Genomic DNA, 21,710 nt, shown 5'->3' on the forward strand with positions numbered 1-21,710 from the left:
CAGACAAAACAGGAAGGCAGAGTGAAACAGCTGATGGGCTCATCAAGGTAGGATCATTGAAATATTCTAATTTAGGCTTGGTACAAAATAAAATACAATGAAATTTTTTAACATAATGTTTGTATATGATAAATTACGATGCACTATTTTTATGTGATCTTTATACACGATAAAATAAAACTAACTTTTCAAGCATTATCTCTATATATAATGAATGATATATTCTAATATACTCTGTGGACAAAATGAAGTACAATGAGATATTCACCATTTTAAGATCGTGTCCTCGGAGGCAGTGTTTTTTAATGTATTGTGATTGGTAACAGTGTTAAGAAGGTTTGTTATTACTTGTGTTTATATCTGTAGAAGTCACTGACCATAACTCATATTAGTATGATTTGGTCAGTAAAAAGAATGACAGACTAACAGTATGTAAAGTGATATGATATGATATACATCATAGTAATTTTATTCATTTTAAATCTCCTTTTTATGATATTTTTGTTATTATTTTCAGACGCTGTCATTGAAACTTGAAGAGATAATGGCCAATAAAAGGTTATGTTTATACATAATTTGATCTGACTGCCTTTTGGATGTCTCTGTCTTTTTATTGGATGGAAGAGGAGGACATATTTATCACATAGTGTTGACCATGTCTATCCTGTAACATAGATGAGAAAAATATGTATACACTTAATTGTTTGCTCTTGACATGCACACTTACTATCTACACTAACATTCATGACATAAGATATAAATATATTTGTGATATTTGTGAAATTTGTTTTACTGATCTGATTTTGAATTATCTCACAGAGACAACAATGCTGAAGATAAGGACATGATTTTACTACTGAAGTCAACACTGGATGCAGCTCGCAAACGAACAAAGGAGTAAGTACTCTTAAATGATTGTACAGTGTACCTTCAGATGAGATAAAAGCTTCCATGATATGGATACTCCAGTCAGTTTTTCTTTGCATTGACACCCAACATCTGTTCCTCGTCATTTAGAATCCCACTAATTCATTAAAGTAAGGGGTTTGTGAATCAAATGAGGTTTGAACCATTGATGGTGAAGGGGGACATGATTTGTATACGTGGCGGTTACTTCTCTCAACAGTAGATAGGGGAAAAAAATTCAAAAGGTTAAATGGGTATTTTAAGATTATTCCACATGGAGCATCCTTTGGCCCAATGTTGTATAAATGGAAGATTTAGTTCATACGCGAGCATTATGAGGATATTAGGGGAATTTTTGCATCTCTCATATTTGGGAAAGAGTACCTGGACTCTTATACCTGGTATGTGATATGGAGTAATTCTAAACTATGAAAGTGAAATTATATTGATGGCATGTAATCAAGGATTTTTTGTGTAAATTTAGTGCACCAAAAGAAGACGGTAATAAAAAGTCTAATGAAAAACCAGTGGAGGAGAGTCAGAAGTCTGAGGAGGAGAAGGTGGAAAAGGTAGCATGGTCTGACCACCAAGATGGATGGGGTAAGTAGCCGGCATTCACTCAAGTCAAGACAACAAAAAACAAAAAAAATTAAAACGAGCTGGAATTCAGCTTTAAATATGAATTTAAGTCTAAAACCTTTTATCCTTCAGAATTAATTGTGGCTAAAAGTTACAACAATGCATCAATTACTGTGCTATAGGTGATTAACATGATATATCTGAGGTAGTTATTAGATTTATAAAGATTTGTCATGATAGCTAAAAAAGGTGTGTCATTTTGTACAGGAGAAGACATTAACAGTGATGAAGACTTTGATGTTGATTCAACTGGAACAGATGGGAAACTCCAAAGCACTGACGGAAAAGTGATGGTGAAACCAGTCATTAAATATAGGAGGCATCTGACAAAGCAAGAGTGGGCAAAACTGAAGAAAGCTGCAGAAAATGCTATAGCAGAATCTAATGAAGATATTGGTCAGTATCTTTACAGCTCGCACACTCAACCAGCAGTTAAATTATTGTTATATCTGAATTAAAAGTGTCCATTTAGTTGACATTTTATCTGAATAACAATATTGAATACAGATAGAATCTACAGTAGTAAGTTGACATCAACACCTTTTCCACTATTTTGTTTTTCCACTCAATATTCAAATCGCTGCAATTCATCATGTTCAAGCATCTGTCCTGAAAATCTGCAATGAAGTGTTTTAAAGTTTTTGATTGATAATTGCAGGATATGAAATGTGATATACAGAGACATACTTACTTTTATATTAATTAATTTCAGACATTGAGCAAGCCATCATCCGAGAGGCCAAGAAAGTTGATCTGGGTAACAAGGTAAGATATTATGTTACAATAGACCAGGGAATGGTTTTGTCTTTTTCCTTAAAAAAAATAACTTCAATTTTTAAGATTTTGGAAAGCACCACAGCTCACTGAATAAATACTTTGAATGGTGTCTGCTTTGTTTTTCTATTGGAAATAAACTTATCTGATCATTGTTTGTTTTTGTGAGATAATAAGGGTTATCTCGGAACAGACGTGAGGCAGTTTGATCAGAATAATAGTTGAGGAAAGGTTTAAATCAGAAATGAATTAAAGGATATCAAATCTAGACTAAAGTGTTTGTCATAATGATGTAGTATATCAGTAAAGTTTTTATCATTTTACCGTGGCTTAAGCCTAATGGTAAACATTTTACAAGTGCTAATTCTGTTAACTGGATTGGATTAATGTGTTTGAGAGTGGGTCCATTTTTTAGATAAACCCAAAACAGTTATTAAATCTAATGGGGAACTTTGATAAATGAAAAGTTAAAGTTGGGAATTAAAGAGCTGCGTATTTTAATTACAAAATTGTTGGCAGTATTTCATTGTTATCACATTTAGTACACCATCCAATGTTGATTAGCTAGATGATCTGTATACTAATTAAACATCACAGAAAATGTCCTGTTTGGATTCCACAAACAACTTCAGGAAATATTTATTTTCATACTGTAAACATACCTAATTTGATCCTATCAAATTTTTGCATGTAAGAAATGGATATCAGTATTTTAAATACTTTTCCCTTAATTAGAATTAATCACTTTCAGCAAACTAAACCGGGTGAACAATACAGATCCAATGGGCCTCTTGTTTTTTATTTGAATTTTTATGAGAATGTTTTACAATTAAGGACACTGTATACAATTTAAACTTGTGTCCTTAATTGTAAAGTTTTGAGGTTTTTATGCTGTGGTTCCTGATCAAAATAGAAGGAAACAGATTTTGTCAGTGCTGCTGATGAGATAACATATGAAAACAATTTCTGCCAGATGACATGAACATTTTCAACAAATGGATTAAGATGATAAATTGTCATTATACACAACAATGGAAGAGTAACAGGGATGTTATTAGCAGAAAGGGAAATGGACAAGTATGTCCACTTAAGAAATCTGAAATAAACATAGTTATTAGAACAGATGACATGGATATTGCCCAGCATACCACAAGGTATCTTCCTCAATTCTGAGGCTCTATGTTGAAAAAAAAAAGTTTTCTTTTGTTCAAGATCAGTTTAAAGTCTCGAGAACTAGAATGCTGACTTCATGTAAAAAATATAGTTTAAAAAATTTTACTGGATGAATAAATAACCAGGTTTGGTTAATGATGATTTAATACACAGAATATTTCAGTTTCTCTTGTCAGTTTCTAGTGTTAGTTATTGTGGAGTGTTTAACAACAGCAGGAATACTGGAAGTAGTCAGTGATGAAACTTCAGGCATGCCTTTCATTCTCATTGGACCCTGGTCCCACGGTCTGTAACATTACAAAAACTCCCATAAGGACAAGGCTGTCATGTTTTACATCTCAAGATAACTTGCTCTCTCTCAAGATGAAGTCATTATGATGGAAGTCTTCATGTACAAGCCTATCTAGTACCAGACAAGCTGTCGAGGTAATGTAAACAGTGGATCTTTCATCAGAAGACACAGTTGTACAGATTAAATACACAGCCCTGAGATCTGAAGCTATTTCTATATAGACCAAGATCTGCTGTTCATACTGTAGCAGTCTATTGATATGATGTAGTTCTGACAAAGATGCCCATTCAGTCATCAAACATTTGAAATGTAAATACAAAGATTGAAATGTATATAAGGAAATTATATAAATCATATCTTCTTGCTACACCTCCCAACACGGAGAAAACATCACCGTTATATAATCAGATACAGGTGAGAACTTGGACATCGGAATATTTTGTCATTTGATATATATTTGATACATGCAAGAACTGTTTGAAGTTGAATGCATGTTCTCCATGTTGACAGTGATAATATAGAAATAAACTTAAACAATAATTTGGAATATACAGTTAGACAATGGATCTACCACTTTTTAATGTTGGAAGTCTCCTGACTGGCACTATTTGTGAAAAGACTACTGTGGATCAGCATTGACATTACCAGGAGTCAATGTCAGGTCTTGGAAAGTGCCTTTTGGTCATAACTTGACTCACAGATGGAGATAAATACCTAGAGTACATGATGAAGTCAGAAGTCAACTAGCTAATTGATCTAAACTTTTGATGTGTAGAGACAGTCATAGAAAAACTTAAAATGGAACAATCAGATAAAAAGCCTTTCTAGAAATAGGGCAAGTTATATCCACATGGAGCAAGCCTGATCTGTATTTGTATCAGGAGAGAAAAGACACAATGTAACCATGTGGAGCATGCCTGGTCAATGTTTGTATGAGGAGAGAAATGACACAATGTAACCTGATGTGGAGCATGCCTGGTCCATGTTTGTATCAGGAGAGAAAAGACACAATGTAACCATGAGGAGCATGCCTGGTCCATGTTTGTATCAGGAGAGAAATGACACAATGTAACCTGATGTGGAGCATGCCTGGTCCATGTTTGTATCAGGAGAGAAATGACACAATGTAACCATATGGAGCATGCCTGGTCCATGTTTGTATCAGGAGAGAAAAGAAACAATGTAACCATATGGAGCATGCCTGGTCCATGTTTGTATCAGGGGAGAAAAGACACAATGTAACCATGAGGAGCATGCCTGATCTATGTCTGTATCAGGAGGGAAAAGACACAATGTAGCCATGTGGAGCATGCCTCGTCCATGTTTGTATCAGGAGAGAAATGACACAATGTAACCATATGGAGCATGCCTGGTCCATGTTTGTATCAGGAGAGAAAAGACACAATGTAACCATGAGGAGCATGCCTGGTCCATGTTTGTATCAGGAGAGAAATGACACAATGTAACCTGATGTGGAGCATGCCTGGTCCATGTTTGTATCAGGAGAGAAAAGACACAATGTAACCATGAGGAGCATGCCTGGTCCATGTTTGTATCAGGAGAGAAATGACACAATGTAACCATGAGGAGCATGCCTGGTCCATGTTTGTATCAGGAGAGAAATGACACAATGTAACCATGAGGAGCATGCCTAGTCCATGTTTGTAGCAGGGGAGAAATGACACAATGTAACCTGATGTGGACCATGCCTGGTCCATGTTTATATCAGGAGAGAAAAGACACAATGTAACCATATGGAGCATGCCTGGTCCATGTTTATATCAGGAGAGAAAAGACACAATGTAACCATATGGAGCATGCCTGGTCCATGTTTGTATCAGGAGAGAAAAGACACAATGTAACCTGATGTGGAGCATGCCTGATCCATGTTTGTATCAGGAGAGAAAAGACACAATGTAACCGGATGTGGAGCATGCCTGGTCCATGTTTGTATCAGGAGAGAAAAGACACAATGTAACCATGAGGAGCATGCCTGGTCCATGTTTGTATCAGGAGAGAAAAGACACAATGTAACCATGTGGAGCATGCCTGATCCATGTTTGTATCAGGAGAGAAAAGACACAATGTAACCATGTGGAGCATGCCTGGTCCATGTTTGTATCAGGAGAGAAAAGACACAATGTAACCATATGGAGCATGCCTGATCCATGTTTGTATCAGGGGAGAAATGACACAATGTAACCTGATGTGGAGCATGCCTGGTCCATGTTTGTATCAGGAGAGAAAAGACACAATGTAACCATGAGGAGCATGCCTGGTCCATGTTTGTATCAGGAGAGAAAAGACACAATGTAACCATGAGGAGCATGACTGGTCCATGTTTGTATCAGGAGAGAAAAGACAATATACTCACATGGAAATCGCCTGATGATGTTTTGTATCGGTTGCACCTACTATACCAGAGAAACCAGGGGAAAACTGATTCCTCATCAGTTATTACATGATAGTAACCAGTGGAAAATTTAATTTCTTCAGTGACTGTACCACAGAAAGCAGGGAAAGCAGAAAGAGCTGCATCTCCATCAGTTACCACACCACAGAAACCAGGGAGGAACTGAATTCTCATCAGTGATTGTAACACAGAAACCAGGGAGGAACTGAATTCTCATCAGTGATTGTAACACAGAAACCAGGGAGGAACTGAATTCTCATCAGTGATTGTAACACAGAAACCAGGGAGGAACTGAATTCTCATCAGTTACCACACCACAGAAACCAGGGAGGAACTGAATCCCCATCAGTTACCACACCACAGAAACCAGGGAGGAACTGAATTCCCATCAGTGATTGTAACACAGAAACCAGGGAGGAACTGAATTCTCATCAGTTACCACACCACAGAAACCAGGGAGGAACTGAATCCCCATCAGTTTCCACACAACAGAAACCAGGGAGGAACTGCATTCTCATCAGTGATTGTATCACAGAAACCATGGAAGAGCTGCATCCCCATCAGTTACCACACCACAGAAACCAGGGAGGAACTGCATTCTCATCAGTGATTGTAACACAGAAACCAGGGAAGGAACTGAATTCTCATCAGTGATTGTAACACGGAAACCAGGGAAGGAACTGAATTCTCATCAGTGATTGTATCACAGAAAGCAGGGAAGAACTGCATCCCCATCAGTTATCACACCACAGAAACCAGGGAGGAACTGCATTCTCATCAGTGACTGCACCACAGAAACCAGGAAAGAACTATGTCCTTATCAGTCACCATAGCAGAGAAACCAGAAGAAATGAAACTAGGGAATCATGGCATCCTCATCTGTTACTCAGGAAAGAACATGTACCCCAGAATCATGATGAAATTGTATCTTCATGCAAAACTTTTTCACAGAAATCATATAGACCTGTATCTTCTTTTATCACCGTATCAATGACACCAGGAAATGAGTGTATCCTCCTTGGTCACCATATCACAGGAACTGTATCCTTATCATTTTAAATAACACAAAGATCACAGAAATCATAGTATAGCTGTTTTTTTTTCTTTTTCCATGTAAGGAAATCATGGGCAAACAGCCTTCTTGTCAGGCACTGAAGCACAGAAAGCAGGGTGTGACTGCATCAGATACTTCCTTATCAGTTACTGTATCATACTGTATACAAGGCAATGCTTTCCTGAAATATCTGTTGCCCTCAAAGAAAAATGTTCATCTTCACTTAGTCTTAAAGTTGCCTTTAACATTCTTTGTAGGAAATGTGTATATTATCTCTAAAGTGCCCAACATATGTTTATACTTCATTTACAAAGGAGGAGATGGACAGGAGATGAACTGTGGGAAAAGTTTCCACATATACCATATAACCAGGACCATATAGCATTTCTATAAATATCTGTGTCTTCATCTGAATTACAGAAGCTGGGACAGGACGGAACTGTAAGATGTGTTGTCTCTCACTACACTGTAGCAAAAAATGCTATGTGTTCATCTAAGACTGTGATATCATCCATCTTTATTCAACACCTGGAAGGTGATGGTGTTCACCTATCTATTACAACTGGCAGATGGTTTCGGCCTATTTATAACACATGGAAGGTGATGATGTCCACCTATTTATAATACATGGAAAGTGATGTTGTCCACCTATTTATAACACATGGGAGGTGATGGTGTCCACCTATTTATAACACATGGAAGGTGATGGTGTCCACCTATTTATGATACATGGAAGGTGATGGTGTCCACCTATTTATAACACATGGAAGGTGTTGGTGTCCACCTATTTATAACACATGGAAGGTGATGGTGTCCACCTATTTATAACACATGGAAGGTGATGGTGTCTACCTATTTATAACACATGGAAGGTGATGGTGTCTACCTATTTATAACACATGGAAGGTGATGGTGTCCACCTATTTATAACACATGGAAGGTGATGGTGTCCACCTATTTATAACACATGGAAGGTGATGGTGTCCACCTATTTGGTGATGTTGTCCACCTATTTATAATACATGGAAGGTGATGATGTCCACCTATCTATTACAACTTGAAGGTGGTGTCGGCCTATTTATAATACATGGAAGGTGATGGTGTCCACCTATTTATAACACATGGAAGGTGATGGTGTCCACCTATTTATAACACATGGAAGGTGATGTTGTCCACCTATTTATAACACATGGAAGGTGATGTCCACCTATTTATAACACATGGAAGGTGATGATGTCCACCTATTTATAACACATGGAAGGTGATGGTGTCCACCTATTTATAACACATGGAAGGTGATGGTGTCCACCTATTTATAATACATGGAAGGTGATGGTGTCCACCTATTTATAACACATGGAAGGTGATGGTGTCCACCTATTTATAACACATGGAAGGTGATGGTGTCCACCTATTTATAACACATGGAAGGTGATGTTGTCCACCTATTTATAACACATGGAAGGTGATGATGTCCACCTATTTGTTACAACTGGCGGATGGTTTCGGCCTATTTATTACAACTGGAGGGTGGTATCAACCTTTTTGTGATACATGGAAGGTGTTAGTATCCACCTACATATAACATTTGGGAGGAGAAGCTCTCTAGATATCTATAACATCTGGAAGATGGCAATGTCCTATCTATAATATTTGGGAGGAGAAGCTCTCTAGATATCTATAACACCTGGAAGATGGCAATGTCCTATCTATAACATTTGGGAGGTGATGCTCTCTAGCTATCTATAAAACCTGGAAGATGACAGTGTCCAGTTATCTATAACACCAGAAAGGTGGCAATGTCCTATCTATAACATTTGCAAGACAGCAATGTCTAGCTGTCTCTAACAAGTGGAATGTGGCAGTGCCCATTTTCATATACATCTGGAAAGTAATGTTGTCCAGCAATCTTATAACAGGTGGAAGATGTCAGTGTCCAGCAATCTTATAACAGGTGGAAGGTGTCAGTGTCCAGCTATATATAACACCTAGAAGGTGGCATTTTGTAGCTATATATAACACCTGGAAGGTGGCATTGTGCAGCTATATATAACACCTGGAAGGTGGCAATGTCCAGCTATATTTAACACCTGGAAGGTGGCAGTCTAGCTATATATAACACTTGGAAGGTGGCAGTGTCCGGCTATATATAATACCTGGAAGGTGGCAGTGTCCAGCTATATATAACACCTGGAAGGTAGTAGTGTCCATCTATACATAATACCTGGAAGGTGGCCTATATATAACACCTGGAAGGTGGCAGTGTCCAGCTTTATATAATACCTGGAAGGCGGCAGTGTCCAGCTATATATAACACCTGGAAAGTGGCAGTGTCCAACTATATTTAACACCTGGAAGGTGGCAGTGTCCAGCTATATATAAATCTTGGAAGATGGCAGTGTCCAGCTGTATATAACACCTGGAAGGTGGCAGTGTTCAGTTATATATAATACCTATAAGGTGGCAGTGTCCAGCTATATATAACACCTTGCAGGTGGCAGTGTCCAGCTATATATAACACCTTGAAGGTGGCGGTGTCCAGCTATGAATAACACCTGGAAGGTGGCGGTGTCCAGCTATATATAACACCTGGAAGGTGGTAGTGTCCAGCTATATATAACACCTAGAAGGTGACAGTGTCCAGCTACAGCTATATATAACACCTGGAAGGTGGCAGTGTCCAGCTATATATAATACCTGGAAGGTGGCAGTGTCCAGCTATATATAACACCTGGAAGGTGGCAGTGTCCAGCTATATATAACACCTGGAAGGTGGCAGTGTCCGGCTATATATAACACCTGGAAGGTGGCAGTGTCCGGCTATATATAACACCTGGAAGGTGGCAGTGTCCGGCTATATATAACACCTGGAAGGTGGCAGTGTCCAGGTCCTTTCTATCATACTGGGGAGATTATGATTGATTAAGGTATTTATTTCACTTTTACACCAGTGTTGCAGAAAAACGTGAAAATAAAACCTATTTCGCCAATTAGAATACTGTTCAGTGTCATGATATTGTACTGTAGTGACTCATGATTGATATGTCTTACTTCTGAATGGATTTTGACTAAATACAAAGATCAAGAATAATAGTATGAATGGATTTGTGCTCTAAAGTGCAAAGGTCAAGGTCATCATTACTATTTTTGTGAGAGAATGACTCATTTTTTGCATCAGAATAGAAAAGGCATACATTTCTTTGCAATATTTTTTACTGACTACCAAACTTTGTCTCATAACTGCCTTGCCTTCATTTATCACATTTGTTTATCACAATATGTATACATCAGAGGAAGGCAATCTAACTGAATTGTACTCCACTGAAAATGAATTTATTGTCTTATTATTTTTACACAAAGATGATACAAGTGAACAAAGGGAATTTTTTGTTGTTTTTTTTTGCTGAAGTGTTGATTATAAAAAATTTTTTGCAGTTATAAAATACTGCTCACTATATCATGGTTCTTAACATTATATACTGTCTTGTCAGGATTTTTGTCCGTCACATGCATTTTTCTATAATTAGGTGTTCCTATGTCTAGACATAATATCTCACCCAAACAATGAGCTCATTATTACTGTAATTTTTTCCTGTGGGAAGCAATATTTGCAATCTTAAAGTTCATGTGACTATTTTTGATGAATTATCATTTTGATAAGAATTAGATTTTAATTTGTTACAATCCTGATCAGGATTTTGCTTCCCTTCACTTTTATGATTATTTTGATAATATTGGGCATCCCGTAAAACTTCTGTCCTTACACATTCTTGTCATCATATTTGAAGAGAAACAATTTTGGCATCATTAACCAAATCATTTTTTTTCACTTAAAACAATATTATGTATAAATTTCGGCAAGTTGGCCATGACAGCTAAATATAACCCTCAAAAGTTTGGAAGCCAATTTTTTTCTAATGCTTTTAAAAGTCAAACTTTGCTCAAATATTAATATGATATATTTATTTTCAGAGTGTATCATTACTGTTCAGGAAAGTGTTGTGTTAACCATAGCCATTTTGAATCATTAGCCGATATCTGACTGAGGTACATGTTATAACAGACCTGGATACAACCTTAACATTGCTCACACTTGACACTGGTGTGTGTCATGTGACACAAATACTGTGTTGAGACAATGCCAAAGATTGTAGAAATGACCCAAAATGTTTGATTTCTTGATTTTACTTTCAGAATCAGGATGAGAAAACTACTGGATCAACTACGGGGAAGAGGTAATGGTTTAAAGAAGATCAACAAGGAAACGTCATCATAAACACTCGTCATTTGTCCTGGCAACATCTGGTCTTATGTCTGCTGTTTGGCAGAGACTCTTTAGCTATCTAATGTTTCCGTGATTTAAGGCCATGTATCGTCTGCATGTCCAGCCATGTACTGCCTTCTGCAAAGACCACTGAATCTGAAAATACTGCCTTATACTACACCATTTTTCATTTAAGCCTTTAGCAAATGAGATCACAATCTCATTTCTCATGATACCTTGTGTAGGATATCTGAAGTCATAATATATATGAAAATTCAATAACTGCTGACCAAACATTTAAGATTTAGCTTTCAGATTATATTTGAGCACTGTATAATTTTCCAGTTTATTAGATGGTACCAGATATATATATATAACTCACAGAAACAGGTAGTGTTCAAGGCATTTCCTTATTTCTGACCATGTTCAGCTGAGATGAATTCCTTAGAAAAAGTATTTTTACTGAACATATCAGTCGGTGATCTCATAAAGGTCCAAAGTTATTCTGCATCCCTGTCCCATCTTTAAGATGAAAAAGGTATAAGACTGATATGGAACGTAACTTTACACACAAGATGGTGAATTATTACAGTATGAGCTTGAGAGGTTCTGTCTCACCTGGAATAAATGACAGTTGATTGATAACTGTAATTTATGTACAGGTGAAATTTTAGCTGCAGTTGTTTACAGCCTCCAGTTTGATGTCAAGGATTCTGAGATCAGGAACTTATTCAGTTGGATTGTCATCATCAAGGATCAATCAAAGAAGGAATGTGTTTATAATCTTTGCCATCAGATATAAACAAATGGAAATTGGTTGGAATCACTATGATGCTATGAATACAATTTCCATCACCAGTGATAAGAAGGGAAAAAGGAGCATGTTTGAAGCATGTCATTTATACAAATGTTAGTAACAGTGGCAGATACATATTTTGGGATATGAGTGCTCCTACTGTTGGAGGAATCTGGAGTACCAGGGGTAAGCACTCATGTTGGAAAAGGTTACCTCATATATTTCACGTTTGATCGGTAAATTGAACACTGGTAGCCAAGGTGAAAGTGAGTGTGTAACATTGCACTATGCCACCACACAAGGATCGATTGAGCAGGCTTGCAAAACTTCATATGGAAAAGCAAAGAGTCAATGAAAGGAATTCTAAAGAACCAAACAGTACACAGAGTATTAGAAAGGGAAAGAGATGGAAGAATGTGTGAAGAAATTCAGTCGATCAAAAGTTGGAAAGGATACGGACAGGTGCTCTGAGAAGTGAAAGACCAGGGGCCAGGGACCAGGCTGAAAAACATGGACAGAAGTAGACCAGGTTTTACAGACCAAATGGAAACACATGGAATGATCTATCAAACTTATATCAACAAATAAAATATTGATCAGTAAAGCTGGAACATTTAGAAAAGGGAGATTGAGACGAGACACCAGTATCTCATTAACAGAGATATAGGAGACAAGACAGGGAAAAAACAACTCTCAGAAAGACATCTATAACCAATAATGACTAAATAAGGAATGGGCTATTACCAGTGATGACCAAATAAGGAATGGGCTATTATCAGTGATGACCAAATAAAGAATGGTCTATTACCAGTGATGACCAAATAAGGAATGGGCTATTACCAGTGATGACCAAATAAAGAATGGTCTATTACCAGTGATGACCAAATAAGGAATGGGCTATTACCAGTGATGACCAAATAAAGAATGGTCTATTACCAGTGATGACCAAATAAGGAATGGGCTATTACCAGTGATGACCAAATAAGGAATGGGCTATTACCAGTGATGACCAAATAAAGAATGGTCTATTACCAGTGATGACCAAATAATGGACAAATATTGCGGAATTTAGACACTCTCTTGGAAAGATGGCATTTATTAGTGATGACCAAATAAGGAATTGATATTTCAGAATACAATATAAAGCAGAAACCAGAAATGTGTTTACGAAACCAGGCAACTAACTATCCTTTGATGAAGAAAAGGAAAGACATTATAAAATATGCTGGCTATGCATTTCTAAAATGTGAGTCACAGAACCAGACAAGGAGGAAATGCCAGTCATATCTTGAACAGAAAGGATGTTTTATAGGGAAATGTAAACATTGAATGTGTAAAGGAACATTGTTCATTACATATACCAATGTATAAACGACCTTTAGAAAGCAATTAAGTAAGAGGCTATGGTGTGTTTTTCAAGATGATCCTGCCCAGCTGTCAACATGGAGTGAAGAAATATTACTAAATTTCATTGCTAGCTGCATAAATCTCTGTACATTGGTTGGCAAATTAGGTATAGACAATTTTCGTGGGAAAATCAAGCAACCATGGGAAATAGATAAGAAATGGAAGATATAGAATATATGAACATAAAATCTACTTTGGAACTTGTAAGAGGAAATTTTGATTTTGGAATGCATTTCTTACTGACACTAGTTAAGATTTCATCTCAAGTAACCATACATTGTATGGGATACATGTAGAAGTAAGACATTGATATAAGTGAGGCAGTATGACAGAGGACAACCAAGCATTTACATGGACTCTAGGGTCTATTATATATATCCAGACAGACTGAGAGGCTTATCAACACTGAGCTACAGGAGGATCCGATGTCAAAAAAATAAACAGTATTTAGAACAGAAAAGCAGTGGATTGTTTAGATTATAGAAACACCAGTTTCAAGAGTAAGGAGGTGAAGGACACTGAAAAAACAATGTCTGCTGCATTGCAATTTTGATGGAAGGGAAAAAAATCTCTTTGAGTGTTTTTAAATCAAGGAAAAATTTGCCAGAGCTGATAATGTTATTACTTCATGTTAACATTTGACTGGACAAGACGTTTTACACCTAAAATGACATGAAAGACCAACAACAGCTGTCAGAATGCCCTTATTGGCAGGACAATTAAAAACAGCTGTCAAATAACCTTTAGACAGGACATTTCAATAACAGATGTCAGAATGGACAGAAAAGTCCATACAACAGATGTCAGAATGGACAGAAAAGTCCATACAACAGATGTCAGAATGGACAGAAAAGTCCATACAACAGATGTCAGGATTGACAGGAAAGTACTACAACAGATGTCAGGATTGACAGAAAAGTCCATACAACAGATGTCAGGATTGACAGAAAAGTCCATACAACAGATGTCAGGATTGACAGGAAAGTCCTACAACAGATGTCAGGATTGACAGTAAAGTCCTACAACAGATGTCAGAATGGACAGAAAAGTCCTACAACAGATGTCAGGATTGACAGGAAAGTCCTACAACAGATGTCAGGATTGACAGGAAAGTCCTACAACAGATGTCAGGATTGACAGGAAAGTCCTACAACAGATGTCAGGATTGACAGGAAAGTCCTACAATAGATGTCAGGATTGACAGAAAAGTCCTACAAAAGTTGTCAAGATTGACAGGAAAGTCCTACAACAGATGTCAGGATTGACAGGAAAATCCTACAATAGTTGTCAGGATTGACAGTAAAGTCCATACAACAGATGTCAGAATGGACAGAAAAGTCCATACAACAGATGTCAGGATTGACAGGAAAGTCCTACAATAGTTGTCAGAATTGACAGGAAAGTCCTACAACAGATGTCAGGATTGACAGGAAAGTCCTACAACAGTTGTCAGAATTGACAGGAAAGTCCTACAACAGATGTCAGGATTGACAGGAAAGTCCTACAACAGATGTCAGGATTGACAGAAAAGTCCATACAACAGATGTCAGAATGGACAGAAAAGTCCATACAACAGATGTCGGGATTGACAGGAAAGTCCAACAACAGATGTCAGGATTGAAAGGAAAGTCCTACAATAGATATCAGGATTGACAGAAAAGTCCATACAACAGATGTCAGAATGGACAGAAAAGTCCAACAACAGATGTCAGGATTGAAAGGAAAGTCCTACAACATATGTCAGAATGGACAGAAAAGTCCATACAAAAAGTGTCAGAATGGACAGAAAAGTCCTACAACAGATGTCAGAATGGACAGAAAAGTCCATACAACAATGTCAGGATTGAAAGGAAAGTCCTACAACAGATGTCAGGATTGACAGAAAAGTCCATACAACAGATGTCAGAATGGACAGAAAGGTCCATACAACAAGTGTCAGAATGGACAGAAAAGTCCTACAACAGATGTTAGAATGGACAGAAAAGTCCATACAACAATGTCAGGATTGAAAGGAAAGTCCTACAACATATGTCAGAATGGACAGAAAAGTCCATACAACAATGTCAGGATTGACAGGAAAGTCCTACAACATATGTCAGAATGGACAGAAAAGTCCATACAACAGATGTCGGGATTGACAGGAAAGTCCTACAACAGATGTCAGGATTGACAGAAAAGTCCGTACAACAGATGTCATGATTGACAGGAAAGTCCTACAACAGATGTCAGAATGGACAGGAAAGTCCTACAAAAGTTGTCAGGATTGACAGGAAAGTCCTACAAAAGTTGTCAAGATTGACAGGAAAGTCCTACAATAGATATCAGGATTGACAGAAAAGTCCAAGAACAGATGTCAGGATTGACAGGAAAGTCCTACAACAGATGTCAGGATTGACAGGAAAGTCCTACAACAGATATCAGGATTGACAGGAAAGTCCGAGAACAGATGTCAGGATTGACAGTCAGAATTGACAGAAAAGTCCAAGAACAGATGCCAGGATTGACAGGAAAGTCCTACAACAGATGCCAGGATTGACAGGAAAGTCCAAGAACAGATGCCAGGATTGACAGGAAAGTCCTACAACAGATGCCAGGATTGACAGAAAAGTCCTACAACAGATATCAGAATTTACAGGAATATCAATACAACAGATGTCAGAATTATTAGACAGGAAAGATCTACAACAGATGCCAGGATTGACAGTAAAGTCAAACAACATATGTCAGAATTGACCGGAAAGTCCAACAACAGATGTCAGAATTAACAGGAAAGACCAACAACGGATGTGTGAGAATCGACAGGAAAGTCCTACAATAGATATTAGGATTGACAGAAAAGTCCTCAAACAGATGTCAGAACTGACAGGAAAGACCAACAACAGTTGTCAGAATTGACAGGAAAGTCCAACAACAAATATCAGAATTGACAGGAAAATCCATACAACAGATGTCAAGATTGACAAGGAAGTCCAAGACCAGATGTCAGAATTGACAGGAAAGTCCAACAGCAGATATCAGAATATTCTAAATGACATGACAGTCCAACAGCAGATATCAGAATACGCTGAATGGCAGGACAGTCCAACAGCAGATATCAAAATACCCTGAATGACAGGACAGTCAAAAAACAGATATCAGAATACCCTTAATGGCAGGACAGTCCAATAACAGATATCAGAATATCCTAAATGACAGGAAAGTCCAACAGCAGATATCAGAATATCCTAAATGGCAGGACAGTCCAACAACAGATATTAGAATACCCTAAATGGCAGGACAGTCCAACAGCAGATATTAGAATATCCTGAATGACAGGACAGTCAAAAAACAGATATCAGAATACCCTTAATGGCAGGACAGTCCAACAACAGATATTAGAATACCCTGAATGACAGGACAGTCCAACAGCAGATATCAAAATACCCTGAATGACAGGACAGTCCAACAGCAGATATCAGAATATCCTGAATGACAGGACAGTCCAACAGCAGATATCAAAATACCCTGAATGACAGGACAGTCCAACAGCAGATATCAGAATATCCTGAATGACAGGACAGTCCAACAACAGATATCAGAATATCCTGAATGACAGGACAGTCCAACAGCAGATATCAGAATATTCTAAATGGCAGGACAGTCCAACAACAGATATCAGAATGTTCTAAATGGCAGGACAGTCCAACAGCAGATATCAGAATATCCTAAAAGGGTCCCCATTCTTCGTGATGAAAGTATGGTAAAACCTAGACTGACTGCCTCTGTTGCCAAGCATGACCTGCAGTCAGTCTAGAAAATTACCTCACAAAGTCGAGAACTTTCTTGCTGTACAGAAAGGAAACCTTACACTTTCCATAAAACTTTTAACATCAGATTGTGTGGCATCTAACCTAAACAATTTCATTTTATGTTTGTTTTATTTCTTTTGGTAATTTCATTTCCATTGCAATTTCAGACGTGTAATACACTCTGATGGCTGGAACCAAAGAGCATGATAATATTCTCTTTATGAAGACACTTATGGTTTTGAAACTGCTGTATCATTTGAAACAGGGACACATGTCGTCTAATCCTTACTACTTCAGATGGATGTTACAAACTTTTACGAACGCATAACTTTGGACTGAAGTTTAATATTGGATATTGTCGTACAACAACAAATAAACAATTATAATAACATGAATGTTCACTTGTATAAGGCTACTTATCAGTAGTGCAGTTAAACTATAGAGTGCAGTTAAATTATATGTTTTTGTTATTTCTGTAAGAATTTGATAGAAGATTGAACAACCTTCATAGCATCATAACTTAACAATCTGTAGAATCTATGTCAAGTTTTGATCAAGAAAATTATACTGAGAAAGACTCATTGTTTGATAAATGAAGCTTTAAGAGTGATGTCCAATGAAAATTGTGTAAGAACCTTTTAGAGCAAAAAATAGATAGCCAGGTAATACAGATCTATATTACATAGAAAACACAAGTCTGGTGTGCTTGATGTAGCGCTTACTATCTGGTATAGAAGGATGCTTTTTGTCTCTATATACTCTGGATACCAAATTAGTAGTAAAGGAAATAGTTTAGAAGTGTTGACAGTATATTTATATATCTGTAAAACAAGCAAAAAAAGTGTACTTTTCAAATAACATGATAAAATGTAAAGGTCCTTAAGTGTAGCATGATGAGAAAATACAGGTAATGTATCAATATACTGTAAAATCATTCATTTTTGTGGGGAATTTATATCATGTTTTTTTTAAAACCATGAAAATTAAGTCCCACAAAAATACATGATTTCATTGTAGAATATTAACTAGAAGTAAATCTTTCAATTTATTGTAAAATGGCCGCATAATGTAAGATGATTCCGTAATTATGAAATGACAAAACCATGATATTGTATAGGTTATATATTATGTGGTGTGGAGTGTTAGTAATTTGGTTATTTTTTTGTCTTCCTAGTGGCTTTGTACAGTCTGGAGAATCCAAGGATAGCCAACAGCCAGTCAAGCCACCTCCTATGGCCAGATTCAAGGCAGAAAAACGGAAAGCCTTGGAGAGGAAGGCCGCAAAGGAAGCCAAAAAGGCGTGTTTAGAGATAGCTAAGGGTAAGTGTACCCTAGTGTTCGTTTTGGTCTCCATAGATATTATGTTGTTTAGATGTTAGTCGATTTACACATGAAATTCTTTCGAAAAAGATTTGAAGGCATATTTAAGGTAAGCTTAAAGTATGGTAATGAAATGGAAAATAAGTTTTTAATGGATGTTTAATGATTGAACATAGCATTTGAAAAAATTACAATACTGAGTAGTCATAGTAACGGTTATAGAACTAAGTTAATAATCTTGGGTTGCATATGCAAACAATAGGAAGATCCAAAATTTAGTTAAGGGTCAGTTATTTTTGCTGTTTGATGTGTAGATCTGAAAAAATGGTGTCTTTCAATTTGTATGAAGATATCTTTATTTGATTCTACCTCTGATTGAATAAGTTTTTAAATTTGTTTTAATTATGAAATCATAATTGTGTTCTTTTCAGTGGCACAATCAGCATCTGAAGCATCAAACTCACAGTTAAAATCTTCACATACCACAGTGCCAATAACCACTGGTCCAGTCCTGTCTTCAGCTGTGCAAGCAGTGAAGGCTGTTGAGGCCACTATCAGTAAGCTTGCTGCATCAGAGTATGGATCAGAATCAGCTGAGTCAAGTGCTGCCTTGGCAGCACAGTTAAAGGCTATAGAGACATTGACAGAAGCTGCTTCAATAGACTTACCACCTTCATTACAGTCTGTGGTGAAAGATCAGTTGGCTGCACAACAAGCTCGTATAACTGCACAACAACTTGCCAAACAAACACCTTCTTCATCCATTCCGGTCAGCATTCCCGGGCTTGGGGAATCAGACAATACCACTCCTCAACAGCCAGCATTGCCAATACCAAAAGTACCATCCCTTAGAACTCCAAATAACCAAATTGGCCTTCCAAGAGGCCCTCCAGCCCAACCGAGTATTCCAATGGGGTTTCGGGCTCAGTTAGCACTAAACCTCCCAAAGGGAGATCAGACTCAGCCAAATGTTCCAAGAGGGACAACAAGGGGCCCACAACCACATTTTAGACCCAGGGGACCACTGCTTGGACATGCAAGGGGTGTTCAGTCTGCACCAGCCCCTCAGCGGGGGCCACAGCCAGGCCTTATTGCACCTGCTCATCTGGGCATGCCTCCTCAGGTGACTGGAGGCACTTCCTATCAACAGCAAGGTCAGTATATAAACAAAATACCTGTATTGTCATGATCAGTAGATAAACATCACAAATGTGTAGGCATCCTGTTACGATGGCAAATTGTCTATAAAAGTTTTCACTCTGTAGATCAGTTATACTCCTCATATTTAGGAAGACTGAATTCAGAAGGAAATGGCCCAAGTGAACCTATAAGTGTGTGATCTCTAACAGTTCTATGGTTGTAAACAGTTAATTTGGCAGATGTATAAGGGCCTTAATTGGGCAGATGTATAAGGGCCTTAATTTGGCAGATGTATAAGGGCCTTAATTTGGCGGATGTATAAGGGCCTTAATTTGATAGATGTATAAGGGACTTAATTTGGCAGATGTATAAGGGCCTTAATTGGGCAGATGTATAAGGGCCTTAATTTGATAGATGTATAAGGGCCTTATTTTGATAGATGAATGCCTTAAAACAATAATTGGCCGGGTTGCACATAGTACACATCCGGGTTATAGTATGATGAATGTCAAACCGCTGGGAAGGCAGGTGGGCAGGTGGGCGGGCGGGCGGGCTAGCAGGGAAAATGGGTACCAGTTTTGTAGAATCATCTCCTAGAGTTTTTGACGTAGAAGCTTGAAATGTTGTAGGATGTTTAGATATATGTGGAAGATGTGCACCTCATATCATGGATTCATTCCAGACTTTCTTCTGAATTTTCAGGGCTTTGGAACTTACTGGTAGTCATTTTCTGAAACTTTTCTTGTTATCACAGTTTCTCAGAAACTTCTACAAGAATCTTTTGAAAATTCCACATATAAATCACCTTGGGGCCCTAGATGTCCATTGTCTATTTTTTTAACATCTCCGAATCAAAAATGGCTGCAACTACTTTTTTCAAATGCCCGTCTTCTGTACCAATTCATAAAATACAACCAAACTTTCTCTCTTATAGCAAATATTCTACATACTTAACAAATGAAACACCCTTAACTGTCTTATAAATACCCATATAACATTGCACTCATCCCGCAACCTGGCCAATTGTGGCTTTGCCCCATTTTTTTTTTACATAATGTTAAAAAATTTTTTTTTACCATGGATAAGTTCTTATCATCAATTTGCAGTGTTTTACCATGAAATAATTACATTTCTCTCTCTTGTGAATAGTCATGCTCTGATAGCATTAAATACATGAAGATTAATTATGTATGGATGGAAGTATTTCTACCATCCTTTTGATTGTAGTTATTAATTGCAGATTGCGGTTTCTTGTACGATACAAAAGGTCAAATTTCCAGATTTGCTTTGTAACATATATCTTTCATTGAGGGCAGAATCATCTTGTATTCCTGTGTTCTGATCAAACTGAATGATTTTGCTGATATTGTTACATTTGTGCTTCAGTGCCAACTCCGGCTCCTTGTTTTCCTGGACGCCCAGGTTTCCCTAACTTTCCAGTAATGAGGCCACAAGGTGTTCGAGTAGCACCACCCCTGTTCCCTAGCACACCACAAGGTTTGTGACCATTACAGAGCACTGTAGCAATAATCAATATCAAAAAGAAAAAAAATTACTCTGTTTTGGTAATATGAATCACTGCCAACTGTAGGTTAGGGAAAAATGACCAACTTGTTTCAAAATGAATGATCCCCACATGAGTGACAGTAATATTGGACAGCTTGCTGAGTTGGAAAGGAACTTCTGCTGCCCCTTCTTCCCTTCAACTCATTTTCTATTGGACTTTTGTACATACTATTAATCG

At 37.5% G+C, this 21,710-nt stretch overlaps 1 protein-coding gene across 1 annotated transcript in view; it reads left to right on the top strand.

The window, feature by feature from the left end:
* LOC132543991 (serine/arginine repetitive matrix protein 2-like) overlaps positions 1-21,710 on the top strand; it is a 48,360-nt gene that overhangs the window by 17,211 nt on the left and 9,439 nt on the right. The window contains exons 10-19 of the mRNA XM_060207548.1: positions 4-47; positions 518-558; positions 820-897; positions 1,391-1,506; positions 1,753-1,941; positions 2,258-2,310; positions 11,446-11,486; positions 18,681-18,826; positions 19,258-19,980; positions 21,353-21,463. Coding sequence (XP_060063531.1) covers positions 4-47; positions 518-558; positions 820-897; positions 1,391-1,506; positions 1,753-1,941; positions 2,258-2,310; positions 11,446-11,486; positions 18,681-18,826; positions 19,258-19,980; positions 21,353-21,463 — 1,542 coding nt within the window. The remainder of the gene's footprint in view (positions 1-3; positions 48-517; positions 559-819; positions 898-1,390; positions 1,507-1,752; positions 1,942-2,257; positions 2,311-11,445; positions 11,487-18,680; positions 18,827-19,257; positions 19,981-21,352; positions 21,464-21,710) is intronic.

The sequence above is a fragment of the Ylistrum balloti genome, unplaced genomic scaffold, assembly GCF_031769215.1.
Source record: "Ylistrum balloti isolate Yb309-2 unplaced genomic scaffold, AGI_CSIRO_Ybal_v1 Utg369772, whole genome shotgun sequence".
In the NCBI taxonomy this organism is placed as follows: domain Eukaryota; kingdom Metazoa; phylum Mollusca; class Bivalvia; order Pectinida; family Pectinidae; genus Ylistrum; species Ylistrum balloti.